This window comes from Drosophila albomicans, chromosome 2R (assembly GCF_009650485.2).
Source record: "Drosophila albomicans strain 15112-1751.03 chromosome 2R, ASM965048v2, whole genome shotgun sequence".
NCBI lineage: Eukaryota > Metazoa > Arthropoda > Insecta > Diptera > Drosophilidae > Drosophila > Drosophila albomicans.
In genome coordinates, this window is record NC_047631.2 from 34,598,237 (window position 1) to 34,613,451 (window position 15,215).

General features: G+C 42.2%; 2 protein-coding genes across 6 annotated transcripts in view; both read left to right on the top strand.

The window, feature by feature from the left end:
- Window positions 1-15,215, top strand: part of LOC117576240 (fatty acyl-CoA reductase wat-like) — a 103,801-nt gene that overhangs the window by 16,479 nt on the left and 72,107 nt on the right. The window lies entirely within an intron of this gene.
- On the top strand, window positions 6,847-14,836 carry LOC117575061 (glutamine--fructose-6-phosphate aminotransferase [isomerizing] 2-like). 5 transcript variants are annotated; one of them, XM_034259145.2, is made up of 10 exons: window positions 6,847-7,004; window positions 9,820-9,882; window positions 10,578-10,775; window positions 10,847-11,160; window positions 11,244-11,385; window positions 11,669-11,695; window positions 11,928-11,951; window positions 13,186-13,307; window positions 13,380-14,219; window positions 14,283-14,836. In XM_034259145.2, the coding sequence occupies exons 2-10, from the start codon at window positions 9,876-9,878 to the stop codon at window positions 14,655-14,657; spliced, it is 2,049 nt and encodes a 682-aa protein (XP_034115036.1). In that variant the 5' UTR covers window positions 6,847-7,004; window positions 9,820-9,875; the 3' UTR covers window positions 14,658-14,836. The 5 variants fall into 5 exon arrangements, with proteins under 5 accessions (XP_034115036.1, XP_034115034.1, XP_034115035.1 ...); XM_034259142.2 differs by having other exon boundaries at window positions 6,848-7,004; window positions 13,150-13,307; XM_034259143.2 differs by lacking the exon at window positions 11,928-11,951 and having other exon boundaries at window positions 13,150-13,307.

The following is a 15,215-nucleotide window of genomic DNA, read 5'->3' on the forward strand; positions in this document are numbered from 1 at the left end:
TGAAGAACGTTGACTCCGTATGTCAAATTATTTCCGAGATTTAATTACTCTACGCAAACGCACGCCAAGAACAATGCAGCAGCAGATTTCCTAGATGAGAAATAGAAGGAGGAGGAGGCTTCCGCTTGTTGCTTGGCAAACTGCCGCACCTAAGCCACTGGATATTAATAAACGCAAAGTGTTCACAATCTGGTGTAAATATTTAATTTATAATTTACGAGAGATTTTACAGGCTGATGGGCGGAAGAGATGGCCACAGCACAGCACAGTCCGGGGTCGATTGTAGGCACGTGCTTAAATGTCATTGCGGATGTTGACGATTACATTTAAATTATTTACGAGCAAAGCCGCCGCCTCCCTCTCTTTCTCTTTCGCCCGCTGCAACTCACCCCTCGATCTAACAAACTGACGTCGCAGTCAACGTCGTCGTCACATTTGTTATTCGCTTAACTTTTATGACGATGCCGCGCGACACGGATTTCCCTTAACCCCCTCCGGTAGGGTCGACACCAACCGTGGCACCAACAGCGACGCCATCGCAGACGGCGGATCCCTCAACTACGAGGCGGGGCAAGGAGTCACATGCTCCGCTTTGACGACGCCGATTTACGAGTTTCATTTAAAATTCACATTAACTTTTATTAAAGCAACCAAATGAATGCGACATTACGAGTACAAGTATGAGTACGAGTACGAGTACTCGTATTGCTGCCATCACCGTCTTCGCAATTGTCTTACGAGTACAAGTGTGAGCACTCATCGCAGTCATCCGATTTGCAAGTGACTTTGTTATCGTTTTAGGTCTTATCATCACGCTGACATTCATAGCCTTTTAATGCCAAATTAGCTGCGAATAGTGTCTTTGTCTTCTACGATCATGACGCATTTCATAGCCATGAATTCCAAGAGAAGTCGTTATGGATTTAAAGACCTCTCCTGCACCCACATTTTTAATTACCTTTTCAGGTGCTCCGTTGATGCTGTCAAGTGTGAAACACTCTCAGATTACACGAGTGCTGCAAAGTAGCTTATTTTACCTACTATTATTTTCGAAAATGTATTTTTTGAATAACATAAATAAAGTGCTTCCCGTAATTACATTTTTGCATTTAGCCTAAAAGTATGCTTTAAAATTTCACATTGAAAGTTTTTCCCATAAATGGTACTCAAAATAAAAAGAACCTTTGTTTGTGTGTGGTTTTTAGCATTAGCAACTATTTCCTCTCTCTCTCTTTCTCTCTCTCTCTCTTTCTCTCTCTCTCTCTCTCTCTCTATGAGAGGGATTTATGAATTATTTTATGTGCATTTATTGGCTGTGATGATTTAAGGATTTCGCATTGTTTTACCATTTGTTCGTGGTCGAGCTTAGTTAATTTGGAGTTTTTAATTGAAATTAACATATTCATTTGCCAGGCGCTAACAATCCATTTGAGTTGCTAAACAATTTTGGCAACCTCCCTTAGAGCGGAAACATAAATTAGTTTTTAATTTCATTTCGCACAAAGTCTTAAGCTGCAGGCAAACTGAAACCAAACTGAAGCCGACTGCAGATTTCTGGCCAGACAAACTGAAATAAATCAAAAGTTGTGCCACTTCTTTTGGCTGTGACAAGAACTAGAACAAGCAGAAGAAGTTTTCTAGGTAAAGTGGTCAGATGACTGGCAATATCTATATAGTATGCACTTTCCCCGCTCTCTCCTCGAGGCAAAGGATTCAATTGTTTTAGTTTTGACTACTTTTTTTTTATTGTGAAATATAAATATAACTATGGGTGTGTGCGGGTGCGTGTTTATCGCTCTGAAATTTGACTTTATTTGTTCACACACACATGAGCCCATTCAACGCTTGAACGAAGGACAACAAAAGCACAAATGCCAAAATAAGAATTTACTGCAGTGGAAGGCATAAATAGTTTATAAACTAAGTGACACCGAAAACAACTGACCCAAGCACTAAAAACACTAAAAATAAAGCACAAACCCGACGACAGCAAAACACAGCAACAACAACAGCAATAGCAATAGCAGCAACAGCAGTCATGTGTACAAAGTACACAATGGCCGCATTGCCATGAGAAAATATGCACACACACATACAGACACGGCAAGTACAAACACTCGATTTACTTTACAGCAACAATAAAAAATAATAAATTTTACTTCCATAATTGGTACCGCCACAAGCAGCCCGGCTGCGTCTTGGTCACACCACCAGCTTCAGTTTGAGCTCCTTCCATCCTGGGCAACCTACAACAAGTAAGAAAGTTACAGTCGAGTGTACTCGACTGTGAGATACCCGCTACCCATTTTAAAAATATTGCGGTATTATTTTCAAAATATACCGAAAATACTTAAAAAAATACTAAAAATATACCAAATGGTATATGTGGTATATCGACAAACGGCACAATATACCAGATTGTCAGCCAAAGCAACTAAGACCCCTAGTAAGTAGGCGTTTTTGCCCATACAAAAGTATTTCTTTAATAACTTCGACAATTTTTATCTGATCGCAACCAAATTTTCAGGAATCATAACTACTATAGTGGTTATTGTATATACCAAAACTCCTAACTCTAGCTTTAAAGGTACGCTTGTTATTCGATTTTGATTTGCGGGGGCGGAAGTGGGCGTGGCAAAAATTTAAAACAAACTTGATCTGCGTGCAAACATAACAAATGCTGTCGAAATTATAGCTCTAACTCTAATAGTCTCTGAGATCCAGTGTTTCATACCGAAGGACGGACAGACGGACATGGCTAGATCGTCTCGGCTGTTGACGCTGATCAAGAATATATATATTTTATAGGGTCGGAGATGCCTCCTTCTATCTGTTACATACATTTCCTGCCGGCACAAAGTTATAATACCCTTCTACCCTCTGGGTAGCGGGTATAACAATCAACTACCAGCTGAACCAGCAACCAGCAACCAAACCACCCATCAAGCAGTCCAAACCAAGCAGACGCAGGCAAGCGAATTATTTGAAATATTTTCTCGCTTTATATATACCGTTCGTGTTTTCCATACTTTTGCACTTCTCTCTCTGCTCCGCTTTTCTTCTTTTTGCGGGTTATTTTGGCTGTTTGTGTTTTTTGGACTCAGGACACAGTTTCTTACAGCCAGCGAAGCCAGCGACTAGCATCGACAATCGCCAACGTTAACCACGCCGTGTTGTTGGCACTTCCTTTTCCCTCTTCCTCTCCCTCTCCGTCACCACTTCCTTTTCCCGCCTTGAGCTTCAGTTCGTGTCGAGCCGCAGCCAGACGGCGTTAGCTGTGCATAAATTTAATTAATGGCCGTTTGCGAATTTGCAGTTAGTTCAGTTGTTTATATTATTGTGCAATTTTTATCAAAAATAAACAAAAGGCTGCCACGATGGTCGACTGGATGGCTGGATGGCTGGCTGGCTGGCTTTAGACCTCCACGCGTTCCATCACATAAATCAACTCGAACTAATTCCTGAAATTATTATTTGAATTTGTGCAAAACAATTAAATGTAGCATCAAATTGTTGGGAGATTTGTGGTAACTACAAATATTTATAACAACTATTGTGTGCTTTACCAATTCAACTATTTAATGCACTTAAACAACGCGGCATTGAACTAATAGCTCACTTTGCCAGAGAAAGTCAAGAGTGGAGAGTGACTTCACTTCAGCTAGAAGCTTGAACAACAATTTGTTTTGACTTAAAGTTTCGTGATCCTTGGACAAAGCTGAAAGTTCATCCGACTTTTGAGCAGTTCACAGCTGGATAAGGATTTGGCTTTGGCTTTGGCTTTGGTTCTAGGATTTGAATTCAGTTGCGTACTTTTTATTGCGCACCACAGTTGAAGTTTATTTCTCAAATGCGTCTAGACTCGGCACTCGGCGCCAACCCAGGGGATCCCCCAAGGGGCGGGGGGGAAGAAGAAGCGACACTCAACTGCATCAATTTGTATCGGATGAATGCCAGCTATTTTTCTTTCTCCGTTGATTTTTCCGACAAGCGCTTTTCCAGTTGATGTTTACCCCTCTCGTTACCACTTTCTCACTCGGTATTCATATTTAATTTTAATTTGCAAAGTTGCAGAGGAAATCACTGTCAAGCGTGTGATTCAGAGTAACGCATTTTTAACTTTTGCCGAAATGGAAAACTGTCTCTCAACTGCAGCATAAAGTTTCTGTGTTTCGTCAGTCAGTTTAAGAACAATTTAATAATTAGCTGAAAACAAATTGAAGTAGTTTCAAGAACACACTGCTGAAAGCCACGTATGTGGCTTGGTCTAATTAATAATAATAAAACATCTGACTGATGAAATATTGCGCTTCTACAAGAGAACAATCGCTCCATCGTCTTATCAATACTGTGATAAGAATGCTTCACCATTGCAAATGCTCCGTTGAGAAGTTGAGAGCAGTTGCACCGCCCTGTTAAACATTGTTAAACTAGTTTGTCAGCTCTAAGTATATATCTGGCGTGTTTTCCGCATCGAACCAAGACACAAACTGACGTGGCGCAGTCTAATTAAATTTTGCACAAAGGGTATATCGACTACTTGTGTGTGTGTGGAAACAACCTCGGTTAATTTGCAATTGCAACCGAGCTGTAGAGTGTTGCCAGTAAGTGGTCTGAAAGTCTGCCGGTTGCAGCAAGTCAGCAAGACAGCAAGGTCAGCTGGCCCGCTTCGACACTTCTGGTAAGACTTGGCCAACAACGGTCAGCAGACGTCAGAGAGGGAGAGACAAACTTGTTTTTACCATTAACGCAGTTTGCTTTTCTGGTTACACGGAAGGGAAAGGGGAAGGGGAAAAGAAAAAAGGCAAAAGAATTTATCCAGTTTTAATGGAATAGGTCTAGTCGCTAAGACCCCCCATAAGACATTATTTATTCCTTTATCATTGCCTTTGTTATTCGCTCCCCCAAAATAGGGCTTATTTATTTATACCCACTTAGAAGAATGGGGCAGCACACTTGATTTGGAAGCTGCCGAACACGAGCAGCAAGTATCTCTGTTATCCAGCAGCAGACAGACAGGTTTTTAATCCAAGTCGCCAGCTGGGGCATCACTTTTCCTTTCGAATGGAAGTCAAGGTCGCTGATTATAAACATGAAAACGAAAAAAAAAAGAGACTTTGACTTCGACTTGGACTTCGACTGTCAGTCAAGAGTTGTAGGGCGGCAATAATCTTCCGGCGGTTCGAGTTAGAAAAAGAAATCATGAATATTTATGATTATTACTTTTTGTATTTTGTATTTTATTTATATTTATTTTTATACTCGTCAGTCTGCTGACGTCCACAAGAAACCGGTGGTGCAAGAGGTGCTGGCGAGATAAATTTGTATTAGCGCATAATTTGGATATTGAACCGGTTTGGCATTTGGCTATACTCGCACTCACTCACACCAATACTCACACACTCACAGTCATAACTTACAGACCCCAGCGGGGCACAAGTCTGCCTCGAGCTTTAAATCTGTTTATAACTTGTTGCCTTCTCTGCTGTCCGAATACAATTGGCATTTGGGCAATGGATACTGGGAAAATGGACAAATTTCTGTTGAATAAAATATTCATACCTTTCGTTGCATTTCATTTGATTTATGCATAATGCAGTTTGGGTTGAGAATGCATTGTTCTTTTTCCAGGCCCAATTTTGAATTGCAAAAACATTGTCATCTCAATTGACGCACTTTTTGCCCTTCATAAAAATAGATGGCAGGAATTTGGCTTTTATGTTGCAACATTACTTAAATACATTGAACGTGTTACATGCAGTCTTTGACAATGCCAACAAATTAATTAATTGCAATTTAATGAGATATGTGATGCATAAAATGCAAAACACATATTGATTTAATATTGCAAAGTGCAAAACACTGGACAAGGCGCGAATTCCATGCATTATGCTAATTAATCTATCTCAGCAGCACACGCATTTTTATTAATTTTCAATTTTATAATTTGCAAACATTTACTATATAAAGAGTGCAGTATATATCCAAGTAAATGAAGCGAGAGACCCTCATGCAAAATGCCAGAGTTCAACGAGAAATCGGGTCCGATAAATCCAGTCCCGAATTCACTTTCTGATTGCAAGCAATTACCACAAAGCGGGGCGAGGCAAGTCAACATTAATTAAACTCGAAATCGTCAATTATCACTTGCCTATTCAAAATACTCGTACCCACGAATAAAATGTAAACCCTACCTGCATATTGAAAATACTGGAATATGTTCACTCATTCATCATAGCTCGCTCTCTCTCTCTCTGTTTTCTATTCCTTTTAGCAAAAATTATTCGTCATGTGCAACATTAAAGCACACTGCTCGAAATTGGCATCACTTGCATTTGCATAACAGCATAACTTAATAATAAATACATAAATATGTGCATTTCATTTTCAATGTCATTTGCATAATTAACTTTGTTGAATTGACTGAAGTATTAACTTATTATAATGTGCAAATGAGCCACCAATTATATGTACGAGTATTTATTCTGGCTTTTGCGCAGTGTAACAAGTGCTGGGTAGAGAGACTTTCGTCTAAGTAGAACGCAAAGAGCACTTGTCGCGATCGCTCTCTTTAATGTTTTGCGATAAGCTTTAACTGTCTTTGAGCGCAACGTTAGCTTCGCTCTCCCAGCTGTTGTTGTTGTTGTTATTATGATTATGAGTATGAGTATGAAGTGAGTACTCGGTCGTGGGCTACGACTGCGGCTCTGCCTCTGGCGTTGGCTCTTTGGCATTAACGATCGTGCTGTGGATCCGACGTCGGCTTTGCAGTCGCCGTCGCCGTTGGCGTCGCAGTCGCAGTCGCAGTCGTGGCTCCTGGCCTATAAAAGCAGCGCATTTAGTGTGCGTTGCTTTTCGAAGTGAGCTCAGTGTTAATTTAACAGCGAAGTTGGCCAGCAGTGAGTGCGAGTTCCCCAGAGCCAAATACGAAGCAACCAGTTACCACGTCAAAGTCAAAGACATCTCGAGTGAAGCCGGGAGACTGCAGAGACAACAAAATCCAAGTAATAAAATTAATATGCCAAACACGAACTGTGCGCGTGTAGAACAGTGTTCGATCTCAGATCTCCAATTGTGTAGTGCAGTGTTGTGATGATTTCAATTTCGTTAAATCTGCAGCACCAACTGCAAGCCAAAGTGAATGTGTTGATGTGCTAATATTGGAACAATTAATGTGCCCACACTCAACGATGCGGGGTGTTAACTCCTCCTCGCTATCCTCTCTCTCTCAATCTCTCTCGCTATCTGTGGAAGGCGAAAGACTGCCAATTGGCCAAAGTGTTTGATGGAACACATCGCGCATTTGAAATTCGCAATCGAAATCTGTTTGTCGACTGCTCGTCGAGTGCGTGATGAAGTTATTGTTGTTGTTGTTGCTGTTGGTGTTGCTGCTGCTGGCGGATTGGGTGTTGTCGTGTTGCCAGCGCAACAAACTCTAATTGAATTATTTAATAATACACAATGCAAGAGCAACAAAACAGCATATAAATGTTACGGGGCAACAAAACAGGCTTTAAAACCCGAAATTGCGGTCAAAATTCGTTCGTGGTTGTTCGTGTTGTTTTTGTTTCTGTTTCTGTTGTTGTCTCGTTGTCTCGTCTTATATAAAATACCTGTTCACTCTTTGCCCGCTGGCTCTTTGCTGTTTGCCGTTTCAGACCGCAAATATATCCAAACACACACACACACATACACGCACACTATTATGCACACATCATAATAATAACACTACTAAACAAAACTGATAAAAACGTTGCAAGAGATATGTGGCACCCTTTATGGAAATGAAACAATTCAACAGCAATTTACATGCCTACTGAATAAACAAAAACCTCACTGACGAATTATTATTCTATAAATGTGAGGGGGTTGGAGGGGGAGGTGTTCTATTGTAGAGTTGGTAGAGTTGAAGTTTACTCAAGTGGGCAGAAAAGCCCAGATCGCAGATCCCGAGGCAAAACTGTTGCATTGAACGTGTCAATTTTTATTGTGAGAACTACTCTCCTTCTCTCTCTTTCTCTCTTTTCTCCACGCTCTCTTGCACTCTTGCTAATGAGCTGATAAGCAACTGGTTGTTTCCCAATCTAGAGATATAATTCCAAGAACTGAGAGTCCCGGGAAGAGCGATTAGAATTCGGAAATCTTGTACTTTTTCCACTGCGATACACTTTCTGATACACAAATGCTTGACTATCACTGGTTAATTGGTAATCAGTCCACAGTGCGTATGCGTAATAAATTTCGGACTCTCAATGAACGAGCTTGGTAGTCAATAAATTGTTTTTTTCTACTTTGCTAATACTCCTCCACATTTTACGATCTTTCCGATCGATTTATTGTGCAGCAATTTATAGCCTTTTGTTATCTCACTTTGGGGCATACAAAAGTGAGTGAACACTCATAGGTATTCACAGTGTTTCCACACTCGTTTCGGGCCTCTTATCTTGGAGTGATAAGTCGTGTCTGCAGCGCGTCGTTTGATTCATTACGTGAAATGCTTTCGTTGTTTTGTTTACAATTAGAATTTGTAGTGGAACACGACTGAAACTAATGAATTCTGCAGCAGGAGAATCGTTTTAATTACGGCCAAAACAGTTTTGTCTCAACTGCTGCCAACAACTCGAGAGACCTTTGTGTTTGTGGCCGGCCGGCAAATTAAAATGCTAACCACAACCAACGTGCGTGACTGTGGGGGGAAAGACAGACGAAAGGGGGAAAGGGTGTGTTAACTATTAATGATGGCTACTGAAAGAACAAAAGAGGGAGAGAGAGAGAGATGGAAGAGAGCTTTGAAGACTTGTGTCACACTCACTAATGACAAAACAGAGGCAAAGAGTGAAAAGACATGCAAGAAGTACGTGTTGCACCTGAATTGTCCCTCCTCTGACTCATGTCACAGCACTCTTTGATACCACTTAGAAGTGAAGGAGGAGCGAGAGGTGGAGGTGCAGATGGGAGGGCAGTAAACACGTTCTGTGCTAAATGATAAAAATTCCAATTTGTTACGCCCATTCAAAAGAAATTATACTCGAACTTGTGCGTACGATTCAAATCTACATGCATAAATTCAACACACACACACAAGCACACACATGTTAAGTGTGTGTAAGTACTTGAGTGTGCGTGTTACACCCGGACCTGAAGTTGCCAGTTACGTGTGGCGACACATACGCATTCATATCACTGCCGCAGCGAATAGAACCAGATGAAAACAATAGCAGCGCAGCAGCTGTAAAAAACAACAAGAAGGAACTGCTATCTAGTGGAGGTCGAATAATAAATACCCTTCTTAGTTTTTCTATATAAAAAGCGTTACTACTAAAAAGTCACAAAGTCTTCGACAAATTCAATATACTCTTCGGTAGTTTATAGCAACAAAAATAAATAATACCAAAACAAGAATGTTGAAAACAAGAAATTGCCATTTGAGTTAGAACAGAGAAATCATGTTTGCGAGATCGGCGAGGGGGAATGGAGAGAGGGGAGCAGCGGGAGTAGAGACCTCGAACTCGAACTAGAGCTAGAACTAAAGCAAAGCAGAGTAGAGCAGAGTAGAGCAGACCGGTAGCCGCAACGGAAAGAAAAGACGGTGACGAGTGGAAGAGTTGATAAGAGTTGATATACGCACACATACACATACACACCCCCACACACACAGTCGCTCACACACACGTTCACTTGCGGTAGTTCAGCAAGTTCAATGAATTTGTTTTGAATTTAAGCTCGCCAGCTCGACACTTATATCACACACGGTTATCTATGTTAATGTTCGTTTAATTTAATAAACAATAAATAATAAATCAATTTCCCCCAATTTAGATAAACTCGCTAGAGGAAAATTTTATCGAAATCGCATAAATTGACTGAGCCGCAAAATGTGTGGTAAGTAATTATAACAATTAAATGATTAATAAAGTCAAAGTTGACTGACACTCTTGAGTGTCCGCATTGTTGGCTAATTCCATTTCTTAAATTAGATAATTGAACGCTTTTCCGAACAAGTTTGCATAATCTGGGATTGTGTGTGTACTTATGCCATTATTTATGACAGCTTTTATCTATGAATTTGGCAATTAGACATTCAATTGACGTGCATAGGAATGTCACAATTAATATGATATTTATATATACAGCTTTTGCGCGAATCGAATCGAATCGAATCAAAGTCGATTGTGTCGACGGCCTTTCGCTCCAAAAATAACTTGCACTCGACGCCCACAAACGCCAAGTTACTCGTAAAGCAAAGTTAAAGCGAAGTCAAGCTGAGCCACTTAAGTTGGCCACAAAGCAGCCAAACAGCCAAGCTGCACTTACAGAGCCCAACCCCAAACTGGTTTCGTTTCTCGATCCAGATGCAGATTTCCTCATAGCCGCAACTGGTCCGTGTATTTGGGGCTGAGGCTCAATGGGTTCAGCTCTTGTTGCGAAATGTGCTTGTTGCATGTTTATCTGTGTATTTTACATACATTGTATATCATTGGATTGTAGTTTATAATGTGGAACTGCAGTTGGCCAATACTGCGCAGTGTTGAGCAATAGTAAATCTCCCAATCTCACGATTTTTTTTTTTTTTGCAGGAATTTTCGCATACCTCAACTATCTGACACCCAAGTCGCGTGAGGAAGTGTTAGATCTGCTGGTGACGGGTCTGAAGCGCCTGGAGTACCGTGGCTATGACTCGACTGGCGTGGCCATTGATGGCCCGGACAACAAGAGCATTGTGATGGTTAAACGCACCGGAAAGGTCAAGGTCCTAGAGGATGCCATTCACGAGAGTAAGCAGCAGCACTTTCAAATTGATTCTTCCTCATACTGATACTGATTCTTATGCCAACTTATAACACAGATTTTAGTGGGGGCGAGTACAGTGAACCCGTGGCGACTCACGTGGGCATCGCACACACTCGTTGGGCCACCCACGGTGTGCCCTGTGAGCGCAACTCGCATCCACAACGCTCCGACGAGGCGAACAGCTTTGTGGTGGTGCACAACGGCATCATTACCAACTACAATGATGTGAAAACCTTCCTGGCCAAGAAGGGCTACGAGTTCGAGTCGGACACCGATACGGAAGTCTTTGCCAAGCTGGTGCATCACTTGTGGAAGAAACATCCCAACTACTCGTTCCGCGAGCTCGTTGAGCAGGCCATTCAGCAAGTGGTGAGTGCTGTTCGAAGGCAATCGAAGGCAGTCAGTCGAGTCGAAGATACATTTATATCTTTTTCTATCTCTCTCTATTGTAGGAGGGCGCCTTTGCCATCGCCGTCAAGTCGAAGCACTTTCCAGGCGAGTGCGTCGCATCCCGCAGAAGTTCCCCCCTTCTGGTGGCCATCAAGACAAAGACTCGCCTGGCCACAGATCACATTCCCATTCTCTATGGCAAGGGTGAGTTGTGCTGACAATTTGTTCCCTTCTAATCTCATTCTAATTCTAGTGCCAGTTTCTCTATGTAAATATGTTAACTTATTCTCTCGTATCTTGTATCTTGTATCTTGCATCTCTTATGTGTCTATGTTATTCGTGTTCGTTTCCAAATAACCATCTGTCGCTCCCTGCTGAATCTGAATCTGACTCTGACTCTGACTCTGACTCTCTCAACACTCTGAAACTCTCAACTCAACTCTATCGCCCCTCTGCATCCCTCGGCGACCCCTCTTCTGCCCCCTAGACGACAAGAAGGCGAGCTCCGATCAAGGTAGTCAACCAATCTACGCCTCAAACTAAACTAACCCAACTCAACCTCTGGCGGTGTCCGGTTACTACAAACTAATCTTCAAACTCTTCTCTCTACACTTCCCCTATAATTACTTTGCTCTTGGTGTTGGTTCTGGCCTTGGTCTCAGATGAATCCTTTTACTAACATAACAACCCGAAACTAAATTTGTGTCTAATAACTTTACCATTGTTTGTATTTTTCTCTCATCTAGATGCCGAATCCGGCAAGCCCCAAGGTAATTACAATTTTAAATATTTCAATTATTTGCTTATTTTGCTTTTTGGTCAGCTATGATTCCAAACCCCCCTCCTCCTCTATATACTCTTACTCTATCTATCACACTCTATCTATCTGCTCTGTGTTTATTTTCCATCAAATTGAGCAATTTGAAATGCAATCAAAATATATATTTCTTTAAATACAACATTGAACAGCTAAAGACTTAGGCAATATTTATTTTATTGAATTTCTTCATCTCTATTTGATTTTATCAATTCAAGATGCATGCGAATTGATTAAGGAAACTCTTACTTAAAGTTTTCGGTAATCCAATTAAAAGCATAAATGAAACAATTTCGATTTAAATGGACAATTGTACACGCTCATTTCTATCGCAATTGAATTCTCATACTAATATAATATTCACCTATATTTTTTTTAGTTAGTTAGACACTCATACTTACACTAATTACATAACCACAGCAATCGGAAATAGTCGAAATAATTGACTTTTGTTCCATTCTAAATCCATTTGCATTTTCCCGTTTTTGCTGTTTAAATGTTACGAATGTTGCAATTCGAATTGCAGTTTGGAATTCGAGTGTGGAATGAGTGCGCGTTTTGGCACTCGAAAAAGCTTAATTAAATTCTAAATTCTAAAAAATATTGTTTATACGATATGTAAAATTCGATTACAAATTGCTGTTCATAATTCAGATACTCGTCTCCAATGAAATTACTGCCTTTAACTCTCCTCTGTATCCCTCTCTATTTAATCTCTCCCCTCCCATGTCCTGGTGATGGTGATGGCCACTTTGTGGCCTTCCTGCTAAATGTTTGGCCAGATGCCTCGTCGATGTTTTGTTATGTGTTTTGTTTGCCAAAATGTTGACTTTCTATTTAATTTCAATTTTGATTTTCATTCTCTCTCCTCTCTCTCTCTCTCTCTCTCTCTCTCTCTCTTTCTCTGCGTCACATGCACACTCATAATACAAAACAAATACTCTCATATATACTTATATTTATGCATATTTGCCTATCGCTTGCACCTCCAACAAACGCGTTCTGCCTTTGTTCCGTTCTCATTCCGCTGGTGAATTCGACATCGCCATCGCCATCGACATTGCAACTGCAACTGCAACTGCTACACACACTGTAAATGCCACCGAACGAATGCAACGCCAACAACGCAACAACAAATTCAAACCTAACAGAATTACGTCCACATGGACAAACTCGTGAATTGCCAGTGTTGCCCCGTTCGGACAGCACCTCGGAGTTCATGCCGCTGGAGGAGAAGGAGGTCGAGTACTTCTTCGCTTCGGACGCCTCGGCTGTCATCGAGCACACGAACCGTGTCATCTACTTGGAGGCAAGTTACTTAAAAGCCACCTTAAATCATTTTCAATTCATTATTTATCCTACTTTATTCTTACTACTTTAGGATGACGATGTCGCGGCTGTCCGCGACGGCACTTTAAGCATCCATCGCTTGAAGAAGAGCCTCGACGATCCACACGCACGTGAGATCACCACACTGAAGATGGAGATTCAGCAGATCATGAAGGGCAACTTCGACTACTTCATGCAGAAGGAAATCTTCGAACAGCCCGAGTCCGTGGTTAATACAATGCGAGGACGCGTTCGCTTCGATAGCAACAGCATTGTGCTGGGCGGCATTAAGGATTACATTCCAGAGATCAAGCGCTGCCGTCGCCTTATGCTCATTGGCTGCGGCACCTCATACCACAGCGCAGTGGCCACACGACAGCTGCTCGAGGAACTTACAGAACTGCCCGTGATGGTGGAGCTCGCTTCCGACTTCCTCGATCGCAACACGCCCATTTTCCGTGACGATGTCTGCTTCTTCATCTCACAGTCCGGCGAGACAGCCGACACTTTGATGGCCCTGCGCTACTGCAAACAGCGTGGAGCTCTCATCGTGGGCATCACCAACACTGTGGGCAGCAGCATCTGTCGCGAGTCCCATTGCGGCGTCCACATCAACGCTGGCCCCGAGATTGGCGTGGCCTCCACAAAAGCCTACACTTCACAGTTCATCTCATTGGTAATGTTCGCTTTGGTCATGTCCGAGGATCGTTTGTCGCTGCAGCAGCGGCGTCTTGAGATTCTCCAGGCTCTGTCGAAGCTGGGTGATCAGATTCGCGAAGTGCTCAAGCTGGACTCGAAGGTACAGGAACTGGCCAAGGATCTCTATCAGCACAAGTCGCTGCTGATCATGGGTCGCGGCTACAACTTTGCCACATGCCTGGAGGGAGCTCTGGTAAGGCACTCCTCTTTTCCATATTCATTAAGTTTGCTCATTTTACTTTATATATATCTGCAGAAAGTCAAGGAGTTGACGTATATGCACAGCGAGGGCATCATGGCCGGTGAACTGAAGCACGGTCCCTTGGCCCTGGTGGATGACTCAATGCCCGTGATGATGATCGTGCTGCGTGATCCGGTCTATGTGAAGTGCATGAATGCCCTGCAGCAGGTGACCTCGCGCAAAGGCTGCCCCATCATCATCTGCGAGGAGGGCGATGAGGAGACAAAGGCCTTCTCCGCGCGCAACCTCGAGATTCCCCGCACCGTCGACTGCCTGCAAGGTATCCTCACCGTCATCCCCATGCAGCTCCTCTCCTATCACATCGCCGTGCTGCGTGGCTGCGACGTCGACTGTCCGCGTAACTTGGCTAAGTCCGTGACCGTGGAGTAATCACATCCAAGGGGGATCTCTTTCCATGATAATCTCTATATGCACACATACGTACACGCTCACTCACACACACACACACACAACTCGCATATTTGCATGTATACACTTTGATTTTATAATTACTCTTTCATCAAGATCCAATCTACTTAATACAATTAAATTGACATTGTTTTGTTAAATGCGTCGCCTTTTCAATGATTTCTCTTTGCGAATCGCCAAAGCATAATCCAAGTGTGGACTAGAGCGAAGTCTGCTGGGGAAACTTTAATTAAATTCAACTTTAAATTGGATGACATAAAAATGTAATGCCCTAAAATGTGTGCCACAAAAAGCATAAAAAGATTGAGGCCGGCAGCTCAGACATTTCTGGGGTCTTTCGTGGGGACTTTGGGGCCAAACGCAAAGGGCGTTTATTTTATTGGAAACTGCGGTGGTATCAGCAGTAAACGGTTATGTCTTCAAGCCACACCCGAAACGAAAACCAACATCCAGCTACCAGCTACCAGCTTCCAACTACCAAATCCAAACAAAACACACGCGAATAAATGGAAAATATCA

Bases quoted from the DNA above. Each gene is read 5' to 3' on its own strand.
- LOC117575061 (XM_034259142.2), top strand. The intron at 10,776-10,846 runs GTAAGCAGCAGC...CTTATAACACAG, and splicing joins AGAGGATGCCATTCACGAGA to ATTTTAGTGGGGGCGAGTAC. The intron at 11,386-11,668 runs GTGAGTTGTGCT...TCTGCCCCCTAG, and splicing joins TCCCATTCTCTATGGCAAGG to ACGACAAGAAGGCGAGCTCC.